At 39.8% G+C, this 16,867-nt stretch overlaps 1 protein-coding gene across 1 annotated transcript in view; it reads right to left on the bottom strand.

Moving 5' to 3' along the window:
* Positions 1-16,867, bottom strand: part of ITGA11 (integrin subunit alpha 11) — a 120,828-nt gene that overhangs the window by 86,138 nt on the left and 17,823 nt on the right. Inside the window, exon 2 of the mRNA XM_081965201.1 lies at positions 1,426-1,537. Coding sequence (XP_081821327.1) covers positions 1,426-1,537 — 112 coding nt within the window. The remainder of the gene's footprint in view (positions 1-1,425; positions 1,538-16,867) is intronic.

The raw sequence follows: 16,867 nt of genomic DNA, 5'->3' as shown, positions 1-16,867 counted from the left end.
AGTATGACATAAGTTGGTCGGTTTGTTTGTTTAGTGATTCATATTTTTACCAGATAAGTCATGTTGGCTTTACATTAGCTTATTTTAGCTACTAATTCTTAAATTTGCATTTTAGACATCTTTTTAAAAGGAAACAGACTTAACAGTTGGCTCAGACACTGGATATCCCTTTCCCAAAGACTGCAATAGCACTCTGATTGAGTATCCTAGGGAGAAATCTCATGCCAAGTCAAAGGCAACTCTTGTATCCAAAGCTAGTTCATATACTCAGCTGCCAGGGCATTAGAAAAATAGTCTGAAATGTTAGCTCCATTTGCACCAGACTTTTTCACCCACAAATTCTGACTGAATGCTTGGCACTCAAACCACAAAACACCATGCTATATAGGTTTAGGCATATTATTCTTGAATATGTTAGAATAGAACAGGCTGTGTGGCCTAGTGGTAAAGATGCAAATTCTGCATAGGTGTCAGGAAGGGTGTCTGGTCAGTATATGCTCAGCTCTACCATGTCGCCCTGATGTCGCCAAATCAAGAAATTACAGTGTTGTAAAAAGAAAAAAAACTTGAATATATTAAAATGATATTGCAATCTGGATTTTTAATGGAAGGTTCATAGATTTTTAAAACTTAAAAGTTCTGTCATCATTTATATTTGCTACATTTTCTAGAATATGAACAGCTTGTACACATCTTCTCCCTGTTTAAATCATAATGTGACTGAATGGAGAATCTGCTTTTCTTTACATAAAAAATTACCCTACTTTTATTTTTTGACATGTAAATGATGAAAAAGAACATGTTCTTTTTCAAAATGTCACCACCACTATTTGTATTCGAGTGTCAGTAACATAATTCCTTTTTCAAACACTTTGTGTGTTCGTATTTTTTCTGGATGCTGACAGATTAATGCTGGTGTTCTACTCCTTCCAAGGGCCCTGGAAATAGTGTGAGAAAATCTAAAAATGTTACAGATTGCCCCACGCTGGAGGATATTTTTTCCCCTGGGAGTTAACATTTGTGCATGAACTGAGCAATCTTCTATCCGTTATAAGGAAAGCAACACCTGAGTAGTTTGGAAAAAGAATACCTTTTAGCTCTGATATTGATATGATCACAAGATTAATCATTCAATATACTACTACTATTGTTATTTAGCATTGATATTTCTGGTATCCACATAACAATGATAACAAAAGATTGTGTTGCAGCTCAATAAAAAAGGCATTTTAAAAAACCACACTTTTGCCCTAAACTTTAAGTGACATCACAAAATAAGCTAGCCTTCACTAGACTGATACGGTCAGATGTCCCTTTAGCACTCACTATTTTCCAACCAGACAGCCATATTCAACACATCTGGAGAGCAGCAGAATTGGAAGAGAAGCTAAACATTCAATCTCAGGCCAAGGCAGTATGGTTTACCATTTCTTCCCATTGATTTCATGCTGTTGAACTGTGTAGCCGAAGTATGCTTCTCTGGAGCCTGGGATAATTCTTGGCTTCTTTGTATCGATGTTGAAGGCATCACAGACTCCTGAGACAAGTAAATATTAACAGAAATTAGTTCTGCAAGAAAATAACTGAAATTCGAAATTCAGAAAAATGGATGAAATGACACCTAAGAGAACAGAATAATAATTTGGATTTGTGATGCTAAGTTGGTCAATTGTTTAGTTTTCAAATTCATTTTTACTGGAGTCTATCTCGGGTTCTTCAAGGAAGGCAAAAGAAGAAAAATCTGCTCAAGAGAATGAGAAAGTGTTTTTGCATATGATATTCTACACTTCTACATTTTAAAAATATGTATAATTCTTGATGGTCCTGGAAGCAGTTAATCTCTGTTACCATTTGACCTGTACTTTGCTTGGTTTAGCAGCAATTTCACAGAGCAGATGATCCCATAGTGAAAGTAGAACTAATGAGTCAAGAGGACACTAATGATAGGGATCCAAAGTATACTCTCCCTGCTAGTTTTGGTGGGCCAAGAGAGATGATGAGAGACCTGCAGTCCCATAAATAGCCTGGTCCTATATCATGTGGGTCTTTATAGAGGCTAATTCCCACTTGAATCACATTCAGAAACTGACTGACAGCTGGTGCAATTCACAAAGCAGTGGTGTTATACAAGTATAATGAAAAATGTAAAACACTATCTGTGTTGTTCTAATTCTGGATTAGCTGCAGTTTCTGGAACATCTTCAAAGACAGCTCCACGCAGTGAGTACTGCAGTAAACAACAAAAAAATGTAGCATGAATGAGAAAGCTCCCCCCCCCCACAAGTCCAGGACCAGGCACAGTTGGTGTTATGTTATTCAGGAGGGTCTGGTTAGCTGAAACATGGCCATTGATCAGTTTCTGCAGATTATGTTAATGCTCCCAAAATTCTGCATTACAGAGTAATGAAGAAGCTGTCAATTTCTGGTCCAATCCATTTTTCAATTTTTGTTTTCATTTTTACCATTATCTATGTTGGGTTCTCTTTCTTCATTAATGAGGTCTGGGACACGTAAGAGACAAGCCGATAAGAGGAGAGCTCCACAGAAGGAATGTAAAGCAAGGGGTAAAGTTTATCTTTCTACAACATTTATGCAGTCACTGCAAAAAATTTGGTCCCATATATATGGAGCCATTCCCCATTACTATGGTCATAAACCCAATGATAGTTGAATTGAAATTACTTAAGAGTTTTAAACACATCTACCTTGTTTTCCATTGTAGTCTTTTGAAACCTGTCACTGACTCAGCATTGTGTCCTGCCACAAAGCCATCCCCCCACTCCCATCCTAACAGAAGGAGAACAACATTTCGTGGTCAAGGAGATTCTTGATTCTCGTCATTATAAGGGAAAGTTGCAATACCTAATTTTATGGAAGGACTTTCAGAAGGATGCTGAATGAGTTGACGTGTCCCATGTGCACTCTCCCCACTCACTCACTATTCCATGCTAAGTACCCTAACAAACCCAAATGATCCACCTGTGTGTGATGTGCAATAAGCAAAAAGCAATAACTATTATTGCTTTTTGTTTCATGGCTGCATCTCTTCTATCCAAGCTTCATAAGCTGACAGCCTGACATTAGCAATGGGGGCGGGGGGGGGGATTGGAATAAAAGAAAGAAGAAGGTGGGATGGAAGCTTAGCTGAGCCTTGTGAAAAGTTTTAGCCAGCCAAGGGCAACTATCGGTATGCAGAGCTGGGAACCGAAAACATGTTTCCTAAACAATATATAAGCACCTAACTGGACATTTACAGATAACCAAGAGATGGCCGGGGTGTGGGTAGAGAGGAAAATTTACTTTGCATTGTTTCCACGGGAAAACCTTAGACTCAGCTTATATTTCTTCTGTAACCATTTAAGCTTAAGTAAAGTATACTCTTGGCAAAAACAAGTGGCCAGGAGTCTTTCTTTGCTAAATGACTAAGTGGGACAGTTGACAATTTCTTTATGTATCCTAATTTGATAGCATTTAAATTGGCTCTGTATTTAACTGTTTCTTTACTTAAAATAAGGAAGTTTTGTTAATGTGTTCATTTTCAAGGAAACCTTATTTCATTTACGCTAAATTTTAATTTTTGTTTATATTAAGATACGGGATTATGAATGAAAGCAAATATATGTGGCCCAGGATAATGTTTCAGGATCCAATCTGGGTCGGTCTGAGTTATCTAGATGCCAGTATAAGATAGAATACAGAACAGAATAATAAGGTTGGAAGGGAACTTGGAGGTCTTCTACTCCAATGCCCCAAAGATGACAAGAGATCCTAAATCATTCCAGACAAAATGGCTGTCCAGTCTTTTCTTGAAAACCTCCACCAACAATTTCTAGAGGCAAGTCATTTCACTGATTAATTCTTCTCATTGTCAGGAAATTTCTCTAGTTAGTTCTAGGTTAGATTATTATTTGATGATCTTCCACCCATCACTTCTTGCCCTCAGGTGCTTTGAAGAATAGGTTGATCATTTGCTTCCCAAAGTATTGCTAAAACCATTTAATTTCAGTCCGGAATGTTTAAACTGAATCATGTATGACTTAGAGGTGAAAGCCCTGAAGTGAAGATCTCATACAATGTAGAACAAATGAGAGTTCTGTTGTAATATGGTCTTTAAAACTATTAAATGAAAAATAATAATAACAATCACTATGCACAGGTGCTCAGGCTACAAAGATATAAGCAAGATGAGCTGGTTAGTTATTTTCTTAGCAAAAGAAATTAATTGATTTAAAAAATAAAATGAAGATGAGCATGCCTGAGATGTAGCAATTTAAGGGAATGATTTGTGCTAATGGAATAGAAATGATAAAAAGTGCTAAATATAGAAGAGATGTTGTCCTTTATATTATAAGTATCTATACCTCTGTTAAAATCCAAGTAAATTAGTTTGGCAATAAAATTGAGTAGCATTAGTGAGGAAACAAATATAGAATTTTCATAAAGGCATGAAATAACAGAGGTAAGGAATTTTAATCAACTTGACATCTGTTAGAAGAAAAATTCTGCCAAGCATGATCTTTCCAAGAAATTCCTGCCTTGCTGAAAACTGGAGAAAGGTATAAGAGAAATATCATTTATTCAACTAGATATTAATCAATATAGAAGGTATACTAATGAAGTGGAAATAGCAGGACCACTGGAGGAAAGTAATCATTTAATGCTTTTTAATTTTAAGGAAACTAACATGCACATACCTTTCTCTTCAATATAGAAATTTTTAATACATTTAGATCAAAGAGAAATAGAATTTCACAGCCTGGAGAAGATTAGGAGAAATGGTACCAAAAGTATTGATCCTTTAAAGGGAAGTTCTAAAGGCACAATTGTGAATATTTCCAAGGAGGAAATTATTACATTCTAGAGTAATTAAGAAAGTTGAGGATGGTTTGTGAAAAATTTTATATATTATTTTTGAGAAATCCTAGAACATATGAAATTCTAGATGGAGGAAAAAGCAAATTCCTCAAAAAACAGAAGAGGGAAAGAGAATCAAGGGAATTTATAAACCAGTTTAATCTCACAGAACACCTGGAAAGATTCAAGAGCAAGTCACAGAGTGATCAGTCGTTAAGCAGTGATGATTATCCAAAGCAGCCTGGAATTTTCAACAATAATTTATCAGGTTAACTTTATTTTATTTTAAATTGGTAATTTCTTTACTACAATAGACATTATGTATTTTGATTTTATTAAATTTTCAGATAACACAAAATTGGGTGAGATAGTTAAAATCCTAGGAAACAAAATCTGAGAATCAGGGCAACCATGGCAAGTTCAGAATGGCTCAAAATTGCATGCCTGACCAGGCGATTGAAGTACATCAGTGCAATGCATGGAACACATTATAAAGAGGAAAGGCTTGGTTTACCTGGTTCAGGAGTAAACGTTAATACAATAGAATTTAATAGAGAGCAGTGTAAATCAAAATCAAATCTAGGGGTTTGGGGAATAGGGGAAACCTATGTGGCAATAATTTTTGTGAAAAAGTTTCGGGTAACAATTGATTGCGTATGGAATATAACAGTGTGATATAACTCCAGAAAATACCAATGTTGACTGTAGCAATAGTTTCTAAATCACAGGAAGTTATCATTCCATCACAATGGCCAAAGTGGAGGAAAGGGTTGAAATTTGGGGGAAAAAATTTTCTTCAGCTGGCTGGTTTTCCAGATGTCCAGAAGTTTATGGCTGCAGTATGAAAAAGCCTGTAGACCCATGGAGGAGATTGAAGGAGTTGGGCATATTGGTTTTGAGAAGGGAAAAGATAGAAGTAATACAAAGGAGAGTATTGAGCCCTGTGGTATGCCGCTACATTCTACCATACTTTCTCGCAAAGAAACAGAGAGGTAAAAAATACAGTGTTGTTTGTAAAATGCAAACTTTTTAACCAATTAGTCAATGGAGGTGCAATAATAAGGAATATCTCATTTATAAAAGTCCTTAGGACTTCATTCACATTAAATTGTGCATTTTAAATCAAAAACGATACCCACAAGTATAAAGAATGATTGTAGTAATGCACGGAACTCAAATGTAACCAATTGACATGCTAGCTGGCAGTTGTATTGAAGAGTGTTTTGTGTGTGTGTTATTTGTCTAATTAAAACAATTAAAAAAATGGGGACAAAAAAAAAAAGTCCTTAGGAGATGCAATATACACATACAGCATGAAAATATGTGTAACACCTTATTAGTAAGAGCATGCATATGATTTGGGGTCATATAAATTAAACTGATTTCTATTCCAACTCTCCCGCCACCTTCAAATTTAAAGTACGAAAGTCCTTTTCCTAGTATTTTCTGTCCTTTTGTCTTTTGATGCTTAGGAGTTTTTTTAGGTATGAGACCTCTCTGGCAATAAGGGCTCACCTAAAAGAACATAGAAAAAAACTAAAGGAATTTATTTTTGCCCACAAAAATACTGGCATTAGGCATATTGTGTCTGGAAACTGGAAATATGCAGAGCAAGACTAAATGAAGAATAAAATATTTATCCAATTTCCCATTCTCTTGGCTGAAAGTTTTTGTCTTTGGGAGTGTTCCGCAAATAACATATTTGATATTGGATCCCAAAAGATTCCATGAATGAGCATTATTTTAGTGGGGAATAGATAAGGGTGGATGTGGTGGGCCAAGAAGCAATAATATAAGGCAGGGGTGTCCAAACTTGGCAACTTTAAGACTTGTGGACTTCAACTCCCAGAATTCCCCAGCCAGCTGGCTAGGGAATTCTGGGAGTTGAAGTCCACAAGTCTTAAAGTTGCCAAGTTTGGACACCCCTGATATAAGGCATCTGTTTTTTTCATTTTGTTTGGGGGAGTTTCTATAACACTAACCCTGCTCAAAGGCTTCACATACCTTTTTGAATGTGTTCCCTACCAGAAATGGGTTCGAAATTGTCTCACTGTTTCCTGCTTCTAAATTTCAACAGAGCAGTCAGATTGAGAAACACATGGAGCTTGTGGACTGTGAGTTGCCCAGCCTTTAACACCATTCTTAGCTATAATTAGAAGTGCTAATAAATTTCATTTAATTGTCCCACAATTGGCTGTACCATTACAGAATGTAGATTGGCAGTGCCCATGACAAAAGCCAGTTTGTTTAATTTGGATTAACACCATTAACAAGTTAGAACCTGGGAGACTGTGAGTCCTAGTCCCACTTTAGGCATGAAAGCAAGCTGGGTGACTTTTGGCCAGTCACTCACCTCACCTCACAGGGTTGTTGTTTGGGGAAAAATAGGAGGAGGGAGGTTTTGCGTTACTATATAAGAATAATAAAGGTGGGATAAAAAGATTGGAAAAAAGACTCAGGAAGAAGACAAAAAGAATGTATATAAATATGTGACATAAACTAAAGCTGCCGGGAAATCCCTGAGAAGATTATAAACCATCTCAGAAGGTAATAGATATCTCATAGTATCCTTGCCAAGAAAATTACATGAACTTCTCCAGGCATCACTACAGTTCAACCTGGACTTGAAGAAGATGTTATATTTATATATAATGTAGCATATAGAGAGAATGATAAAAATGGCTTCCCCACAATGATATCCACAGAGTATGGTAACAAATTCAAGGTGGCAGTCATGATGGTGTGATTACCTTTTTAATGTGTGATGTGGCCACCATCTTGTCACTGTTGATTTTACTTTGCAGACACTACTCTTTCCCCATATCTACTGGGAATATTTGCATTATATATGGAGGATTGTTAGTTTTTAATGTTTTTTAAATGCATTTAATAAATACATTTATATTTATTTATTAAATTTATATGCTGCTTGTTAGATAATAGCTTCAGTTATAGTAGTTCCCACCAAGGTCCTCTGTTCCGGCGGGAACAGAGGTTTAATCTCATTGGTCGAAGGGTCTGACAGCTCCCTATAAAAGGGCTGCTGTCAGACTCAACCTTCGCTGGGTTGTTCATACTTGTTCTGTTACAATAAAGAGCTGTTGTTGCCTTTAGCCTGAGTGCGCCTTTCCATTATCCGATCTGACACTGCCCATCTGATCTAGAGGCAACTCTAGGCATCTTAAAACCAAATAAAAACGACAAATCGAAACATTAAAAGAAAAAATACTGCATTAACATTAAAATTGACTTAAAAAATAAAAAGGTGGCAAGGAAGGGAGGAAATGGATATGGGGGAGGTGGGATCTTATCTGAATCCATTAACCCCTTCCATTATGACATACCACATGGAGCCTGAGGCCAATAGGCAGAGCCAAGTTTCAGGCCCTTTCAGAAGGCCCCAAAGGTCCTTTACTGATGTACGTGAACATCTGACTTCAGGGGGAATCATGGTCCTGAGAGTGGGAGCCAAGGCAAAAAAGGCTCTTCTCTTGGACCCCACCAACCAGAATTCAGACTCTTACACAGAATATAAAAAACAACTAAAACATCACAATGATAATTTGCATTATATGGAGACAAATACAATAATAAAGACAATGCGTATCACACATAAAAATAAAAATGAAAATGATAAAAAGAGAAATTCCAGATGCCATTTATAAAGTGATGAAAAGACTTCCTGGAAAAAAACTCCATTGTTAATATCCTACAAAATGTCAGCCAGGAGGGAATTAAGAGAACTGGGATCTCAACTAGGAGTCTGTTATATGTATCTGCAACAGAAATATGAAGTGGATCCAGTTAAAATTGGCTTCAGAATTGGATGAAAATAGTTGTAACACTGGGTCATAGTTTGGTTGAGGTATTTGAAAATTTGAGTGTTTGGGATTATGTGGTTTCACCACAAATTTTGCTCCCAATTGGTACCGTGTTTCCCTGAAATTATGACATGTCCTGATAATAAGGCCATGCCATATTTTTCTGGTGGGCAAAAATATAAGCCCTCCCCCGCAAATAAGCCCCCTAGACAACCCCCCACCTCTGGCCAGGCAGAGCGCCGCTCACCAACCTAGCGGTATCCCAAAGGTGCCAAGCCGCGGGAACCGGTGGGGAGGCAAAGGTGATTGCGTTGCTTAGCGCCTCAGGGATACTGCTAGGTTGGTGAGCGGCTCTGTGCCCAGCTGAAGAGAGGGGTTGCCGGGCGACTGCTCTCTTGCGAGTGGGTTCCCAAAGAGCTGGGCACAGCCTCATGGGCGAATGGCTGTGTTGCACTGTTGCAGCAGTGCAGCATAGCAGCCATGAAGCGACCACACTCATAAGTAGCCACCCAGCAAACCCCCTTTCTAGCCGGGCACAGCACCATTCACTGACCTAGGTATCCCCAAGCCGCGTGAGCGCCTGTTCACCACCACCCGGCTCCTGCATCTTGGCACCTTCAAAATGGCAGTGAATGGCGCTCTGCACGGCTGGAGGGGGTTGCGTGAGCAGCTGTTCCACTCTTGCTCACATGCCTGCAAGCCTCATGATGCCTTGGCCCAGCTCTCTCCGCAGAACCAGGGCACCTCCACCGCCACCGCATGGCTGTTTCTGCGGCTTCCAAACCGAGTCTTCTGGCAGTGGCTGCTCTGGTTGTATGCTCTGCCGGCAGCTGGCCCACAACCATAGAGCGTACGCCCAGAGTGGCCACTGCTGGAAGACTCGGTTTGGAAGCTGCAGAAAAAGCCATGCAGCAGCGGCGGCGGAAGTGCCCTGGCTCTGCGGAGAGAGCTGGGCCAGGGCATCGTGAGGCTGGCAGGCACGTGAGCGAGAGCAGAACAGCCACTTGCACAACACCCCTCCAGCCATGCAGAGCGCCATTCACTGCCATTTCAAAGGCGCCAAGCCGTGGGAGCCGGGTGGCGGTGAACAGGTGCTCACGCGGCTTGGCGATACCCCTACGTCAGTGAATGGTGCTGTGCCCGGCTGGAAAGGAGGTTTTCCGGGTGGCTGCTCAGGAGCGTGGTCGCTTCATGGCTGCTGTGTTGCGCTGCTGGGACAGCACAACCCAGCCATTCGCCCATGAGGCTGTGCCCAGCTCTTTGGGAGCCCCCTCGCAAGAGAGCAGCCGCCCGGCAACCACAAAACAATAAACCCTCCCCTCATAATAAGGCCCAAGCCACATTTTGTGTGTAAAAAGAAAATAAGACCCTGTCTTATTTTCAGGGAAACCCAGTATTTCTGGTGCAGAAACAAGATTAATATTATTTATGGCTTGACTTGAACTGGATTCATCCTAGTTCTTAAAATCTGAGCTCCAGTTATTGGAGAATTGTTTTCCTCTGCTATAATGAGTAATGTTGAATTGACTGTGTCTCAGTTGAAGCTTTCTTATTAGTACAGTAAGTACAAAACCAGATAAACATGAATTTTCAAGGATGTAGCAACCATGACAGATTAAACACAAACTGAAATCATGTAGCCTAGATATTCCTAGCCATTTTGACTAGTGGCGCATTTGCAGTTCTAAGATTATATTATGGATATTATTTCAAATTGTCGGTTATGAGAGAATTACACATTTAAAACATAACTACCAGCAGTGATTCAATTGCTTACCAATTATCAATTTATTGGAATGCTACTGAATCTAACCCTTTTCACAGGATGTCCACAATCTGTTTTTTCTTTCTAGATAGGGGTATTTTGTTCCAAACAAAGCACTGTGTTGCAATCACCAATAATAATTGTGGGAAAAACTTTGCAGCAGTGGTGAGATTCAACATTTTTTACTACCAGTTCTGTGGGCATGACTTGGTGGATGTGGCAGGGGAAGGATACTGCAAAATCTCCATTCCCACCCCACTCTGGGGCCAGCCAGAAGTGTTATTTGCCAGTTCTCCAAACTACTCAAAATTTCCATTACTGGTTCTTCAGAAGGCTTGGGCTTAAAATGGGAACGGAGCTGCCATCTTTCTGTAAATCTTGGTGGGAGGGGATGGGGTGCTGGCTTTGTTTCAGTAAGTGGAATGATTGGTTGTGTGGTTGTATCATGATTGGTAGATTGGTGCTGATTGGTGCTGGCTGTATGTGCATTGTTGTTTTGTATTGTAACGGCTTGGGTGGTGGGTGGTGTTCGTTTGTTGACTAGGGTTGGTTTCCATATGTTTGGTAGGCGGGAGGTATCATCATGTTTATTCATGTTGTGGGGGTGTTTCTCTATTTTGATGGCTTCCATAATTATTCTCTTGTTGAGGTGTTCTGTTTTGGAGATTAACCTGGCTCCTTCAAAGTTGATTTCATGTCCTGTAGCTTTAAGGTGCTGGAAAAGGGAGGAAGTTTTTTCTTTTTTTCTTACTGCGTTCTTGTGTTCTGTGATGCGTGCATTTATTCTCCTGTTTGTTTGTCCTATATATGTTGCCGGGCAGATTTTGCATGGTATTTCGTAGACTCCTTGGTTTTCTAGCTGGATCTTGTCTTTGGGGTTTCTTAAGATGTTGGCTATTTTTTGGTCAGTGGTGAAGGCTGTCTTGATATTGTGCTTGTGGAGAATTTTGCTGATTTTATCTGTGGTGCCTTTGATGTAAGGGAGGAGGGCGATGCCATTGTCCTGTTCTGTGTCTTGGTTTTGGGGGGGAGCCTCCTTTTGGATTAGGTTGGTGATTGTTTTTCTTTGGAATCCGTTGGAGATTAATACATTTGTGAGTTTGTGTAATTCAGTTTTCAGGTGGTCTTTGTCGGCTAGGCGTTTGGTTCTGGAGATGAGAGTCTTGGCTACAGAGTTGATCTGTGCAGGGTGGTGATGGGATTGTGCATTTAAGTAGCGGTTGGTGTGTGTTTTTTTCTGGTAGATGGTGTGTCCTAGGGAGCCATTGGGTTTTTTGTAGATTAGGACATCCAGAAAGGGAAGTTGGTTGTTTGCTTCTATTTCCATGGTGAATTGTATTTTGGGGTGTAGGCTGTTGAGGTGTGGGTGTGTGAGGAAGTTGTCCAGTTTTTCTTTCCCGTGTGGCCAAATCACGAAAGTGTCATCAACATATCTAAGCCAGAGTTTGGGTTTGTGTTCAGATTTGTCTAAGGCGTTGGTTTCAAAATGTTCCATGTATAAGTTTGCAATGACAGGTGAGAGGGGTGATCTCATGGGTGCTCCTTCTATCTGTTTGTATCTTTGTCCATTATGAATGAAGTATGTGTTGGTTAGGCAGTGGTTGGTCAGGTCCAGGATGTGTTTAGGGGGGTTGTGTTTGTTCTGGATGGCTGTCAAGGCTTCTTTTATAGGCACTTGGATGAAGAGGGATATGACATCGAAACTCACGAGTAGGTCGCTGGGTTGTAGGTTTTGTTTCTTTATTGTTTCTATGAAGTGGAGTGAGTTTTGTACGTGTGTGGTGATGGATTCTGCGTAGGGTTGGAGTTGTTTGGCGAGGAATTTGGCAAGATTCTGTAGAGGTGAGCCTATGGAGCTGACTATGGGTCTGAGTGGTATCCCTTCTTTGTGTATCTTGGGGAGGCCATAGAGCTTGGGGCATCTGGAAGATTTCTCTCTGGGGATGATTCTTTGCTGGATCTCTTCACTGATGGCAGAGGCTTTTATTTTGGATTTTTTCCAGGTCGGTGGTGGGGTCTGTGTTTATAGGTTTGTAAGCAGGGTCTTGGAGTAGGTTGGATAGTTTGGCTTAGTAGTCAGATGTGTTCATCACCACTGTGGCATTTCTGTTGTCTGCTGGGAGAATGATTATGTTGTTGTCTTTTCTCAGGTTGGTGAGTGCTATTTCTTCTTGTTGCTGTAAGTTGCTTCTGGGTGGATTACTGGAGCAAAGGACGTTGCTGACTGCAAGTCTGATTTTATTGGCTTCATCTGGGTTGATTTTGATGAGTGTAGCTTCAACTCCGCATATGATGTCTTCAGTGGGGATGCCGAAACATTGCCAAGACAATCTCAATCCTACACGGGAAAAGACCTGAATACAACAAAACCAGCATACCTACACCCGTGAAAACCTACGAAAACAAATATATATATATGTTGTTGACAACAAAAGAACCCCACCCACCATCCAGGCCGTTACAATACAAAAGAACAACGAACACACAGCCAGCACCAATCAGCACCAATCTACCAATCATGATGCAACCACGCAACCAATCATTCCACCTACTGAAACAAAGCCAACACTCCATCCCCTCCCACCAAGATATACAGAAAGATGGCAGCTCCGGTCACACTTTAAGCCAAAGACCACAGCCTGAAGATGGCGAGTGAGATCTCGCTGAAACGTTGCAAAGACAATCTCAATCTTACACGGGAAAAGACCCGAATACAACAAAACCAGCATATATATATATATATGTTTTCGTAGATTTTCACAGGTGTAGGTATGCTGGTTTTGTTGTATTCGGGTCTTTTCCCGTGTAAGGTTGAGATTGTCTTTGCAACGTTTCGGCAGGATCACACCTGCCATCTTCAAGCTGTGGGCTTAAAATGTGATCGGAGCTGCCGTCTTTCTGTAAGTCTTGGTGGGAGGGGATGGGGTGCTGGCTTTGTTTCAGTAAGTGGAATGATTGGTTGTGTGGTTGTATCATGATTGGTAGATTGGTGCTGATTGGTGCAGGTTGTGTGTGCATTGTTGTTTTGTATTTTAACGGCTTGGGTGGTGGGTGGTGTTCGTTTGTTGGCTAGGGCTGGTTTCCAGATGTTTGGTAGGCGGGAGGTATCATCACGTTTGTTCATGCTGTGGGGGTGTTTCTCTATTTTGATGGCTTCCATGATTATTCTCTTGTGGAGGTGTTCTGTTTTGGAGATTAACCTGGCTCCTTCAAAGTTGATTTCGTGTCCTGTAGCTTTAAGGTGCTGGAAAAGGGAAGAAGTTTTTTCTTTTTTTCTTACTGCATTTTTGTGTTCTGTGATGCGTGCATTTATTCTCCTGTTTGTTTGTCCTATGTATATTGCTGGGCAGATTTTGCATGGTATTTCGTAGACTCCTTGGTTTTCTAGCTGGATTTTTTCTTTGGGGTTTCTTAAGATGTTGGCTATTTTTTGGTCAGTGGTGAAGGCTGTCCTGATATTGTGCTTGTGGAGAATTTTGCTGATTTTATCTGTGGTGCCTTTGATGTAAGGGAGGAGGGCGATGCCATTTTCCTGTTCTGTATCTTGGTTTTTTGGGGGAGTCTCCTTTTGGATTAGGTTGGTGATTGTTTTTCTTTGGAATCCATTGGAGATTAATACATTTGTGAGTTTGTGTAATTCAGTTTTCAGGTGGTCTTTGTCGGCTAGGCGTTTGGTTCTGGAGATGAGGGTCTTGGCTACAGAGTTGATCTGTGCAGGGTGGTGATGGGATTGTGCATTTAAGTAGCGGTTGGTGTGTGTTTTTTTCTGGTAGATGGTGTGTCCTAGGGAGCCATTGGGCTTTTTGTAGATTAGGACATCCAGAAAGGGAAGTTGGTTGTTTGCTTCTATTTCCATGGTGAATTGTATTTTGGGGTGTAGGTTGTTGATATATATATATATTTGTGTTACAACCCCTGGTATGCCTAAATATGGGAGGAAGGTCACACTCCCTCTTTCTGTCCTTCGGCTTCATCACAGAAGACCATGCAGGCAGAAAACCATATTTTTATTTTTAATGTTGCCTTTTATATTTGTGTTGTATTTGTACTGATAAATAAATAAAGGGAGACTAGTATAGATCTATTTCGAGCTAATTAGCTCTCATCAGCTAGCCATACCCTTACTGGGATTTGAACCTGTGCTGTTATATATCTCAGGCAGGAGTCTTAGCCACTAAGCCACAAATATATACTTATTTCCCTGGCTCAACTGATAAGGAGGCGATCCTGTGGCTTAGTGGCTAAGACTCCTGCCTGAGATATATAACAGCACAGGTTCAAGTCCCAGTAAGGGTATGGCTAGCTGATGAGAGCTAATTAGCTCGAAATAGATCTATACTAGTCTCCCTTTATTTATTTATCAGTACAAATACAACATATATATATATATATATATATATATATATATATATATATATATATATATATATATATATATATATATATATATATACATATACATATACATACATACAACATACATACATACATACATACATACATATATATATGTATGTATGTATTTGTGTTACAACCCCTGGTATGGCTAAATATGGGAGGAAGGTCACTACTCCCTCTTTCTGTCCTTCGGCTTATCACAGAAGACACCCTAGGTTCGAATCGCAGTAAGGGTATGGCTAGCTGATGAGAGCTAATTAGCTCGAAATAGATCTATACTAGTCTCCCTTTATTTATTTATCAATACAAATACAACACATATATGTATGTATGTATGTATGTATGTATGTATGTATGTACGTGTGTGTGTGTGTATGTATTTGTGTTACAACCCCTGGTATGCCCAAATATGGGAGGGAGCTCACTACTTCCCCTTTCTGTCATTCGGCTCATTACAGAAGACCATGCAGGCAGAAAACCATATTTTTATTTTTAATGTTGCCTTTTTATATTTGTGTTGTATTTGTGCTGATAAATAAATAAAGGGAGACTAGTATAGATCTATTTCAAGCTATTTAGCTCTCATCAGCTAGCCATACCCTTACTGGGATTCAAACCGAAGGTGGGTGGGCAGCAGTGGCGGCTAGCCATACCCTTACTGGGATTCGAACCGAAGGCGGGTGGGCGGGCGGGCGGCAGTGGCGGCGGCGGTGGCCTAGCTTTCGTGAGGGAAGGCCTTCAGGCCTTCCTTCGCGAAAGCCGCGGGCTCGCGTATGCCACGCAGCCGAAGGCGGGTGGGCGGCGGCGGCCTAGCTTTCGCAAGGGAAGGCCTTCAGGCCTTCCCTCAGGAAAGCTGCAGGCTCGCATACGCCACATGGCCGAAAGCCCCCCACCCCCCCTCCAGCCTGCTTAGTGACAACGCTGGCCTTGTCCCTCCAGTCCAGTGTCTTACCTGTCCTGCTGCCTCTCTGCCTGCCTGCTCCCTGTTGCATCCATCCATTGCATTGGAGTCGGATCCATCGCATCGGAGTGCTGCTGGTTATGCCTGCTGGTAAGTGACCCAGTTTTTTTCTTTTATTTTTTTAATATATTTTAAAATAATATTTTATTTATTGTGCATAGAATTTTTTAAAATAATTTTACTTAAAAGTATTGAGTATAGAATATTTTAAAATGGTTTACTTCAATTTATTGTGTGTGGATTCTTTTTTTAAATTGTCTTAGACTATTTAAAAAAAGATTCTATCCAAAATAAATTAAAATAAACCATTTTAAAATATTCTATACTCAACACTTTAAAATGTATTGTGCATAGAATTGTTTTAAATCGTTTTATTGTAATTTATTGTGTATGGAATATTGTTAATGGTTTCATTTTAAATTATTGTGTGTGGAATAGTTTGAAATGGTTATAGTATAAATTATTGCTGGTGGAATAATGGTTACAGTATACTATGACTGGTACAATACCTTAAAATAGTTACAGTATAAATTATTGCTGGTGGAATAGTTAACAATGATTTTTAAGGATTTTTTTATTTATAGAATATCTTTTTTTTAAATATTTTTTTGGGAAATTTTATTTTTTAATTGTTTATAAAATATATTTGCTACAGGAAATGTTATTCCTTTTTGCAAATGTTTTCTTTGTGATGCAATATATTGCTTTTAAGTGTTCAGATCAGGTTTATGTGTTTCAAAGTGGCTGCTTTTCTATGGGCAGGGCAGCTTTGCCAGATTTAGTGTGTTTCACCCTCGTTGTTTAGGTAATTCTGAGGTGGTTGCTGGTTCTGTGAGCTTCCTGGCACTGTCCTTTATAATTTCCCACAATGTCTTGATGGTTTTTATTCCAGTGGCTTTGTCTTTCCTGTCCTTAGGGTTAGGGGGAAAAAAACTGGTTTCATTTGCAGTCTTTTTTTGGGGGGGAATTCTTATTTTTTGGTGTTTTCCTAGCACTGTCATAGTTTGTGTGGGTGTGGGTGTGTAATGTCCCGCAGTTACCTACGCATTAATAATGATCTAGTAATAT

The sequence above is a fragment of the Natrix helvetica genome, assembly GCF_964273705.1.
Source record: "Natrix helvetica genome assembly, chromosome: 12".
Lineage (NCBI taxonomy): Eukaryota > Metazoa > Chordata > Lepidosauria > Squamata > Natricidae > Natrix > Natrix helvetica.
This window is presented reverse-complemented; position numbering and strand designations above follow the sequence as displayed.